Source organism: Saimiri boliviensis, chromosome 10 (genome assembly GCF_048565385.1).
Source record: "Saimiri boliviensis isolate mSaiBol1 chromosome 10, mSaiBol1.pri, whole genome shotgun sequence".
NCBI classification, from domain to species: Eukaryota; Metazoa; Chordata; class Mammalia; order Primates; family Cebidae; genus Saimiri; species Saimiri boliviensis.
Genome location: NC_133458.1, coordinates 114534613 through 114545960, shown reverse-complemented (window position 1 = coordinate 114545960; position 11348 = coordinate 114534613). Strand labels below are relative to the sequence as shown.

General features: G+C 48.9%; 1 protein-coding gene across 4 annotated transcripts in view; it reads right to left on the bottom strand.

Moving 5' to 3' along the window:
* Positions 1-8786: 8786 nt before the first annotated feature.
* GLI3 (GLI family zinc finger 3) overlaps positions 8787-11348 on the bottom strand; it is a 270545-nt gene continuing 267983 nt past the window's right edge. For all 4 annotated transcript variants that reach the window (XM_074379780.1, XM_003930761.4, XM_074379781.1 and 1 more), the window contains one exon: positions 8787-11167. In XM_074379780.1, the coding sequence (XP_074235881.1) occupies positions 8865-11167 (2303 nt within the window). In that variant the 3' untranslated portion in view covers positions 8787-8864. The remainder of the gene's footprint in view (positions 11168-11348) is intronic.

Here is an 11348-nt window from a genome sequence, read left to right as displayed (position 1 = left end):
GAGTACTTAGTCCTCTTCCTGTATCTGCTCCGTCATGACCTCAGATAAGGTAAATCTCGCATAAGCTCTCCAGCTGTCAGTCAGGGCATTAGCAGAGCACCAGGACGGATGCACTGGGTCACACGTATAATCAAACGCATATTTAGGGTTCGTATTTCAATGGTTCAGGAACAGGCACTAGAAGGGAAGTAACTGCTAAGATGTTCCTTCTACCACTGGCATAGAAGCATGCATTCTAAGGCTGGATCTTTTTCAAAAGTAGGGACGTGATCAGGTTTTAGCTGCTTCCAATTGGAGTGACTAGAGGGTCTTTCTTTAGATGGGGTATGAGGACAAAGGTTGAAGCAGCACAGGAAGAGAGCAAAGTCAATCCATGCACATTCCCCTACCAAGGCATGGCAAATTCTTCCCGAAGTTAGTAGCAGGCCTTGTCCCAAACGGAGCGCCCCTGGGTGAGGCTGGCTGGTGCTTTGGCACTGCTGCCGCTCCTTCCAGTGGGGTTAGCAGACCTGCCGGGCCACTTGTCACTTCTGCCACTCAGCCACAGCCTGGGAAGACCCAAGTAGGAGAGGGGAAACCAGGACAAGGAGGGAAGTGTGAGCTGAGCCCCATAGAGCTGTGGCAGGGTGGGAAGTCAAGGTACCAATGAGCAAATCAGCCTGGTACTTCATAACAATATTCCTGTAAAGTGAAAGGGAAAAAAACTAGGTCCATTAACTGCTCATGGGGAATTCCACATACAGTTCCCTGTTTACTTGGTGAAGAGCTGGTGATGGCAAGTCCTGTTCCTTGGTCCCAATTCTCCCCAGCATCCCACCTCTGTGCTCAGTCTTCCTCTGCAGGGGCCAGGCTGGAACCGGTCTCCTGGGGGCTGGGAGGAAGCTGAGGGAAGAGTGCATTATTCCTCATCTCTGCACCCTCCCTTTCCCCCTCTCCTGCTTTCTTCCTACAGGAAGGAAGAAGGAACTTGCAGAATGGAAGGGGGGCCTGGCCACTTCAGAAACCCAGCAGCAGGGCAGCGGTGGGCCCTGGGAGATTCCAAGGGCACTCTCTCCACCCCACTCACCTCCAGCCCTTCTCCAGCACCCTCATTGCTTGCCGCTCCTGTCATTGCCAAAGGGTATTTTACAGAATTATTCTCCCTGAAAAGATAAAAATAATCTCCCCCCACCATCCCTGAGGCTGGCCCCCAGTCTGTTAAACCCAGGTCCTGCAGGAACTCGGCAGTGGGCACTGATGCGTGATTCCCGGGCTGCTTCGTGGAGTGCTTCACGTGTCCTGCTCCACCTTCCAACCGCTTCCTCACTCCCATTCAGTTCAGAGGTCCGGGTCAGGCTCCGGGCCCTTCCTGACACATTGCCAGATGGTCTTGTCTTCACAGGTAAGTCACCTTTGCATTCAGTGGGTTGCTTGACCAACAGCCAATCCAGCACACCAATTGGTCCTCCCCTGGTCCTTATGCTCTGCCCCATCACCCAGGACAGGCTATCTCATGGGTCCCGGGAGTTGCCATGCCGGCTGTGTTCGCAGGATCATCTACCCTGTCCACCCCGCTGCCTCTTTCCTATTGGCCAACTAGCAAGAGCGACTCTGCTGCCTCTTTCCTATTGGCCAACTAGCACAGCCACCCCGCTGCCTCTTTCCTGTTGGCCAACTAGCACAGCCACCCTGCTGCCTCTTTCCTATTGGCCAACTAGTACAGCCACCCTGCTACCTCTTCCCTATTGGCCATCTAGCACAGCCACCCCACTGCCTCTTTCCTATTGGCCGACGAGCAACAGCCACCCTGCTGCCTCTTTCCTATTGGCCAATTAGCACAGCCACCCCGCTGCCTCTTTCCTATTGGCCAACTAGCAACAGCCACCCCGCTGCCTCTTTCCTATTGGCCAACTAGCACAGCCACCCCGCTGCCTCTTTCCTATTGACCAACTAGCACAGCCAAGCCTCTTCCGTGAAGGAGGAGAGAGAGGAAGAAAGAGAAACAGTTACAAAAAAAGTTCAAGCTTTCCTCCTCTCCACCACTCCTTGATCTGCTATCTCTTTCCATTCCTTGGGAAATAATGTCTCTCGTACCCTCCAAGGTATGCATTTTTTTTCCCAACTTGTTAACTACTAAAATTGGAGCTTGCCTGTTAGAGACTGAAAAGCACCATGTCATAGTTAATGAGCAGTGCGTGTTCTTTCTTAGTGGGAACGTGGAGCACATTGTGTCTTACTGTGGAAGGTGACTTGGAGGGGGTGAAATGCGGTATGCTGCTTGAAGGGAGCCACTGCATTCCCCATTTTTTTTCATGTGTCACTTAATTCTAATCTATTGTATTCTGGTTTCTCTTCCCAACCATGCTACTGAAAAATGCTTGCCTGTGGTTGTCCAGGGTCTCCTAATTCTTAAAACTTGTCTTTTCCTGTTTATGTTTTACTTACCTGGATGTTGTTCTAGAATCGGCCTCCCTGTTCCCAGAGCACACCCTCTCTGCTGCCTCCCTCATCTCCCTCTCCTCTCCTCTCCTCTCCAGCCTTTCTGATGCAGGCCTTTGCGTCTCTTGGTCCCTGGGGCCAGTGATCCTCAGAATTCCTTCCTCAGTCTTCTATTCCTGCTACCCCTGTGCCTGGCAATGATGCTGTTACCCTTTCTTCATCTGTCACCTGCAGACCAAAGGCTGCCGAGTCTGGGCCTGTACTGGCATCGCTCTCTGGGCCCCTGCCTGCAGAATGCCTCTCCTTGCATTTTTATCCCATAAACCAGGGGTTCTCGGTCTGCAGTGATGTCTCCCCCCTACCCTGCCACAGGACATGTGACAATGTTTGGAGATGTTTTTAGCGGTCACAACTTGGCTGGATGCTACTGGTAACTAGTGTGTACTGGCCAGGGACATTACTAAACATTCTGGAGTATTTAACACAGTTCCCTACAACAAAGAATTATCCAGCTCCGAATGCCAATAGCAGCATGTCTAAGAAGCTCTGCCATAGGCACCTCGTCAGGTGGACAATGCCCCGGGCTGAACTTCCCCTTGAACATCTTCCATTATGAGTTGCCATTGCATCCTGTTTCCGTGTCTGTCTCTCCCACTGGGCTGGGAGCTCATGGATATGAACTGTTTTATTCATCTCCTCATCTCCAGTCCCTATAAGAGAATATGAATGGAATATTAGATACTCAGGCAGCATGGCTGAATTAATGAAACATGTCACCACTGCCCTATGTCCCAGACAGTGCAAGGTCTTTGAAGGCAGGAGTCATGATAACCTACCACTGCGTGCTGAGGAAAGGTAGGAGCAGTGTGTGAAGTTCAAGACTTGGGGACAGGTAAGAAAAGTTATAGAACGGAATTTCCATACCTCTGTTGGGTGAGTGTGGGCCAGTCTGTGGCCACAAAATGTATACAAAGAAAAAAGGCTATATCCAAAGGATTATAAATCATTCTACTATAAGGACACATGCACACGAATGTTCATTGCAGCACTCTTTACAATAGCAAAGACTCAGAACCAACCCAAATGCCCATCGATGATAGACTGGACAGGGAAAATGTGGGACATATACACCATGGAATACTATGCAGCCATCAAAAATGATGAGCTCATGTCCTTTGCAGGGACATGGATGAACCTGGAAACCATCATTCTCAGCAAACTGACACAAGAATAGAAAATCAAACACCACATGTTCTCACTCATAGGCAGGTGTTGAATAATGGGAACACATGGGCACAGGGAGAGGAGCATCACACACTGGGGTCTGTGGGGGGAAACTACGGGAGGGACAGTGGGGGATGGGGAGTTGGGGAGGGATAACATGGGGAGAAATGTCAGATATAGGTGAAGGGGAGGAAGGCAGCAAACCACACTGCCATGTATGTACCTATGCAACAATCTTGCATGTTCTTCACATGTACCCCAAAACCTAAAATGCAATAAAATATAAAGAGAAAAAAAAAAGAAAAAAGCTTAAAAGCAATTTAGAATCTATTACTGTTTTGAAAACTTGTCAAGAGGTTGAATAGGTAGAAAAGGCATATGTTAGTAAAATGAGGTCTATGTTAGTAAAATGAGATTTTAGAAAGTAAAGGCTAATGTGAAAGGAAAGACGTGCTCAGACTGTGTTTGGAATAGTAAATATACTCTAAAGTCAAAGCAAAAGGGAAGACTGCCAAGAAAATAAGTAGAAAACCCGGGAGGAGAAAAAAAAGACCAATAAGACATTTTGGCAGCAGGTAAACTTTCCCATCTCATTTTAGCATTCTATTGTATTCTTGTTTGGGTAAGATATAATGTCTTTACATTCCCAAAATTACTTAAAGGAGATCTTTAGAAAACAACAGATTGTAACTCCACTTGTTTTACCTCAAACTCTGCTTCCTTTGTATTTCCTCTGCAAAAGGCATTTTTACAAAGCTGGGAGCCCCATCCACCCCCGCTCATGTGGATTGAAGGAGCCTACGTCATCCACCTCATTCCTGGGGCATCCCTTCCCTATGTTTCCTCTCTCTTAGCCTAATTTCTCTCATTTTTTTGATTTTGATTTGCTATACGGCATGTCTCTTTTTGAGCCGGCAGCTTATAACTGAATATGAATTTATAAATTCATATTTTTTCTCATTTTTTTTTCTGGATTCATTTGGGTATCTTATATAAAGGATCTAGTTATAAAAGCAAAGCATCTTGGATTGGATGGGAGGAAATTCTCCCCTGAGAATCAGGAAAGCATGAGGCATTCCTATGGCTGAAGAAACCCTGCTGGAGGGCAGAACAATATCTCCCCCGCAGGACATAAAGCCTGGGGAAAACGTGTGTATACACGCATGTGTGCATGTGTGTGTCCACGTACATATGTATGCGCCCATCCTTGTAGTCTTGAGATACCCACAGCCAGGACTCCCGTTCTTCTCAGAAACACTGCCCTAAGCTGATGGCTCAAAAGACATACGCTACTACTTAAAAAGAAGAAGGGAAGGCTCTTGGAGTGGTTTATGGTGATCTAGAGAACAATATTGCATACTGACAGGAAAAACACAGGGGAGAATTTATTCTGACCAACGTCAGTTATTAAAAACCACATAAAGTAGGCTTTTATCATGTCAAGAATTTTCTGTTGACCTGTGCTAGGGCATTTCTGAAATGAGAGGATGACATAAAAAAGAGGGACAAATTAAGTCGTTAGACATTAAACCCCATCACCGTCCTTCCTCATTGAATGTGGCAAAGCAATCCAAGTAAGAAACACAATAATGGGTCCAACTAGTGTGCTCGCCGCCCCCCCCCCCCCCCGGTAAACATCCTCACAGCACCACGAGCATGTATGTATCTGCATCTTATTGTCCAGTTTATGGCTAAAGAATCTGGATCTCACAGCAAAAGTCCATTCGTCTTGTACGTTGGGGGGTCAGGATCCAACTACAGGCTCTGGATGTTTTCAAAGAAAGCACTCCTTCCATTCAACTATGCATTTAATAAACAACCCAATAAGAATTTCCATACAAAGAATTTTTTATTGACATTGTAAGAAACATTTTTTTCTTTGTTACAAAAGGACTAAGTGGTTCTGAAAGCAAAGGTAGAGTTCATCTGTGGCTGGGCTGCAGCCCCGGGCTTGAGGTGGGCAAGATCACCGGGACTGCAGGCTTGTCCGAGGAACGCCTGAGCCAGTCACATCAGAACGCTATGCCTACAATACTTAAATGTATTTACATGTGTTTCTTTTAAAAAAGGATTACACATTTTATTTTTTAAAAATCTAAAAAAGGTGAAAAAAATGAACTTGTATTTTATTTTACACGTCTGCAGGATACACAAGGGTAACTTGTCAGAAGAGAACATCCTCCTATCAGTTCAAAACAACACAGGAAACCAGGATACAAGACAGCTCCGACTCTGCTACCATCGCGCACTCTCTGGCCAGTGCATGCACAGCCTTGGAGTGCTGATTGGGCAACATCAACTGGTCCCTCTCATTGACAAGATTAACATAAAATAAGGCACATACATCGCAAGAATCAAAACTTTGTGGCTCAAGAGGAAGAGCCAATGTGTGAGGAGTTGGAAGGGGTTAACTTTTTCAGAAAAATAAAACAAAAATGGTTAGAAAAAGAAAAGGTTTGACATAGACATCAAGTAGGAGTACCAGGTGTGAGCCTGCGTCTTTTATAAAAGGCAGGATGGTGACACTTGTGAGTGGTCCTCTCGCTCTAATCTAAATACACAGGTTAGAGAAATGGAGAGAGGCTTGGAGGCTGGGGATGGGTCTCAAGATATGTGATGCCTAGCCTACAGAGATCCCAAAAGGATGCTTCTAAGTGACCTCAAAAGACCTTCCTTCCACTGGACTGCCACGACAATATCACTGAAATTCTGGAGAAGCATCCTTTCTTCTTCCCTCCCTCTTCTCCTCCATCCTGAAATTTCCATATTGAGAGAAGCCAACCATTGAGCTGAAACTTGCCTCTCCTGCAAATCTAAAAGCAATGGCAAGGAAAGCAAATATGGAAAAAAAAATGGGGGAACCCAGAAAATGACCTGAAACCACAGGAAGGAGCAAGACAACAGTGGTGGGCCTGATCGCATTCATCCCTCCACGAAGGACGAAGCTGATGCAGGAAATGATGGTAACTGAGAAATGCAGTTGTATCCAAGAATACTACTGGGAGAGCCCACTGGTGGAGGAGGTCAGCATGGTGCCTTCCATCCAAGCTCCTTGCTCAGGAGTGGAGAACACTCAGGCCCCATGCTTTGAAAACCAGGGTTGGAAAGGCATTGAGCGAAACCAGGAGACCACACAAGACCAGGACCCGGACCCGGAGATATGGAGATTCGGAAAAGATATGGAAAAGTGAGACTGGATCTCTGATTTTGTGACACCATGTCCTGTTTCAAAAACATAGAGAAAGCCTTGCTTTTTCAGCTGAAAAGTGGTAGAACCTCTACTCTCCTAAGCTCAGATCACTCGTTCTCTTTTGTGCTGGGGCTGTTCCAAAGGAGACACATCCTTTAATTTCAAAGACGACTTACGTGGGGGAGGACAAGCAGGCATGGAGGGGAACTGCGGCATCCCTCTGCTCATCTCCGGAACATCTAGTTGAAAGCAAACCCAACAGTCTTAGCCAAAGTCCCCAATGGCAAATCAACCTCCATGCAGAGATTCTTGGTCCAAATGAAAGCAACATAAACATGAGAAAAGTGGGCTGGTCCTAACACTCTATTATCTAACATTTTATTTTACTTGATTTTGTCTTTCTACTGTAATTGAAATGGCAGGAATAAAGGGGAAAAGCCACATAATTGAATTATCAATCACTTGCAATACATCCAATTCTGGGGGTCAATGCAGCAGAATACAGCGGGTAGCCCCAGGTGTTCATATTTTAATAGTTTATATATATTTTTAAAGCAATATGCTGGAAATTCCATGTACTCTTTGTGCACACGCAGTATGACTTTTATGTGTATCAACTGCACATGGGGCATAGCTGCACTTCAAAAATCTTTAAATGTTTTAATCCAAAACAGTACAGATCTAGTCCACATTACAGACTAACTGCATGTAACATTTAACTTGGTCGATGGATGCAGCATTCAATAGACAGGGTGTGAAAAAAGGCATCCACACAGGTACTAAACACCTTCCCTAGGGCTCTCCAACACTAACAATGGCTGAAGCAATTTATTCCCATTGTGTGGGCTTTCTCTTTTACAACTAAGTTTTATAAATCTCTCAAAATAAGGTATTTAGAATAGAAATTCTCCTACACTGTAGCAGAATTAAGAAATGTTACTGATACAGCTGCTTGTGGAGTTGTTTAAATACCTATATACTTAGAGCTATATATAATCCATTCTCAGTTATAATGGAAAGAGACGGAACTAATCAACAAATACAACAAACCCACAAATATTCCCCCAACTAATTCTACCCAATTGCTTCAATCTACAAGCTCCCTAATTTCTTACCAGAACAGACAGAAGTAGCAACGTGGCTGAGTGTCACCAACTGCCTGTCCCTTCTCTCTGGGTGCAGTGTTAAACAGCAATGAACGTTCATGAAGGCAGTGGGAGGAGAGGCAAGTGTGGTAACTGAGAACCAGCCATACAGACACAGCCTCCCCCAAAGCACACTTATGAACACGAACAGCTGAAAACCAAAACTGTGAGCGCCTATTTCATTTGCAAGAGTCCCACGTTCCCACTTCTGTGTAACTATGCAAAGTATGTCCTGAACTGAATTGGGGATGGGGACAATATCAGTATTCTGCCATCTATGCTACAGTGCACCACAAAAGATTCTTAAATTCACTATCCATATTCTGATTCTTGTGCCCAATGTGGGAATTAAAATAAAAAATAAAATAAAAAAAAAAACAAACAAAAACCAAAAACAGAAACCAAAACACAAAACACTGAGCACATGTAAAGGAGAATTATTTTAAAAGCTGGAAGTGTAACCCCTTGGTCACAAGCACACCAACTCCTATTTCCTTTGAGCAACAGCAAGACATGTCAAATCCTTTAATTTGACTGCTCTTCTAAAAGAAAGAATATGCACATCACACATTTACATCAGTTTACTAAAAAAGGTGGGGGAGCTTACAGTTTGTTTGTTTGTTTTTTTTTTTTTAAAAAGAGGGTGGTTTGAGTGTAACAATACTGATTCAAAACTGAAATGGAAGACAGTTTCTCCCTAGAATACTTTAGGGTTTTTCAGAGTCCTTTTCCATAAAAGGAATATATTTGAAACACATCCCAGGTATGTGAGATGAGACTGCTAAAATACATACAGAACTAAAAAAAAACCAGCCAAAACAAAGTCAGTTTCATCTTTTTGACTCCTATAGATTCACGTTTGTTGCAGTCCTTTTCCTTCCTAAAGCCTATTGCATAACTGCAAGGAATTTGCTTTCTTCCGCTAGGGAGGTCAGCAAAGAACTCATGTCCCCGATAGCCATGTTGGTGGTGCTCATGGACAGCGCCGGGAACGGGAGGGATGCCCGAGGCGTGGTGAGACGGGAGGAGCTATGGGAAAGGTTCTGAATGATACTTGGGCTCAGGGCCCCCGACATCAGGCTGGAGTGGTCCCCATCGTCTATGATGGCATCGAAATCAATCTGTACCCCTTCCAGGTCATGGCTGTCGAGGCTGTCCACTGTGCTTGTCACCTGATTAGCACCTGGGGAAAGTAACTCAGAGTTTTTGGCGCTGGTCCCCTGTAGCAGGCAGCTGGTATCTGAAACGGAGAATGAACCAGCTTTCGCGTCTTGCTGACTGAAGCCCACGGTTTGGTCATAGAACTGACCAGAGTAATTCAGATTAGAGCACAGTGGATGGGGCTGCCCTTTCATCTCCATCTTGATGCCATTCACCCTGCAGGTCTGACTTGTGTCACTGAGCTGTCCTGACTGCAGAGCAAGGCTGCCCCTCGGCACGGCCTGGCGCCTGCTGCCCCCAAAGCTGGCACACGGCTGGTAGCCCCTGACAACTGCCAAGCTTGACGGCTGGCTGCCCATGCCGTTAGCCCCTGGCAGGCAGCTCTCTGGCCCTTGATAGATGTTGATATGTGAGGTAGCACTAACCTGCCCAAGCATCTGCTGACCAGGACGGCCTGGCCCCTGGTGCTGCATGCCGTCGCCAAGGAGCTGGTGAGCCAGGTACCCCTGTCCCACCGGATCCTGGGTCTGCATGCCATTTACTGCGCTGCCAGCTGACTCATTTGGCGCTACCGGCAGGCTGAAATTCAGCTGGCCCCCGCTCCCTTGCATAGGGGTGCTTTTCAGCTTTGAGGCTTGAATCCCTGCCCCACAGGTAGCGTCTAGTGCACCAGGGGCCACTGGCTGCCTGTTGAGACAGTTCCCATACTGCGGGGCCTTGCAGGGTTGTTCATGGAAGGCATTTCCACTGGTACCACTTCCGGGGCTGCTGTGCAGCACCAAGTGCTCTGGGCCACCATAGGGGCTGCTGTTCTCCCCGAGATAGCCCCCAGCGGGCCCACTCCTCAAGGGGTTCTGCGGGTGGACCACCATGCCGTTGCAGAACCCAAAGGCGCGAGTCTGCGGCACGGCGGGCCGCGGGCCACACTTGAGCTTGGAGGAGGACAGGTCGGCACTCCCGGAGCTGACTTCGTTCCACTGGATGGGCAAGTCGGTTTTGCTGCCCTCGGGGCAGGGCTGCTCGAGGGCATGGAAATGCTGGCCGGCGTGGCTGTCTGGCAGCCCTGGTGCGTCAAAGTCACCGGGCCCGTGGGGCACTTTGCTCTCATCCGGGAGGGCGCTCGGGAAGTGCTGCTCGTACCCTGCTGGGTTCTGGGAATTTAAATACTGCACCACGTCGTCCGGCAGGAAATCCTCATCGTTCAAGCTGGCATCAGCGTCCATGCTCAGGGACTCCAGGGTGACGTTCTCGGTGATGCTAGGAGGACACGGGGACGAGTGGACGTTTCGGGGCTGGACGCCCTCGGGCCGCGTGTAATTCTGAAGCACCAGGCTTCGCTTCTCCGCGGACGGGGCCATCGCCGACGGGTTGCAGCTGCTGAGGCTGCTGAAGCGCGGCACGCGGGGCAGGGCCAGGCCCTCGGAGCCCGTGCGCACGGGGTCGCTGGCCCTCCTCACCCCGTGGCCCGGCGCGTCGTGCGGCTGCAGGTGGCGCCGCCCGTAGCCGTGGGCTCCCCCATCGCTGCACCTCCTCGGGACGTGGACTGGAGGCAGGGCCACGCCGGGCTCGAGGGAGTCCCCGAGCAGCGCCAGGCGCGTCTTCAGGCTCATCCTCTCCATGTTGGGCAGGGGCGTGGGCGGCGGTCCGCCCGTGGCGGCCGCGTACTTGGCCTTGAGGCGATACTGCTGGGCGGGCGTGAGGCTGAGCAGGCTGGGCAGGCCGTCACCCTGGCTGGCCTCGCTGGAGCGGCGCGAGGCGTCGGTGGAGATGGGGTCGTAGGAGTCGGCCACACTCACGTTCTGCGGCCGGCCCTCGGCCTGCGACGCCTCGCTGGAGCGGCGGCTGGAGAAGCAGGGCGAGATGCCCGAGGAGCGGCGGCTGCTCAGGTAGGCCGAGCTGATGGTGCTGGCACTGCTGTCCCTCCTGTTGAGCATGTTCAGCATGGTGACGTCCACCCCGGAGAGGTCGCTTCTGCCCGGGAGAAGGGTCATGGGCCCACCCAAGCTGCAGGTGTTGTTGGACTGTGTGCCTGGAGACAGAGAAAGGGAGAGAGCGTACGGAGATGAATTCCCTTCGAGGAGGACTTACGCCAGGCATGCGCAAGCAACCCTTTTCTGTAAAGGGCCAGCTAGAAACTAGTTTTGGTGTCCCAGGCCACACTGTGGGCCTCACAACTACTCAGCTCTGCAGTGTAGCCCCAACGCGGCCAC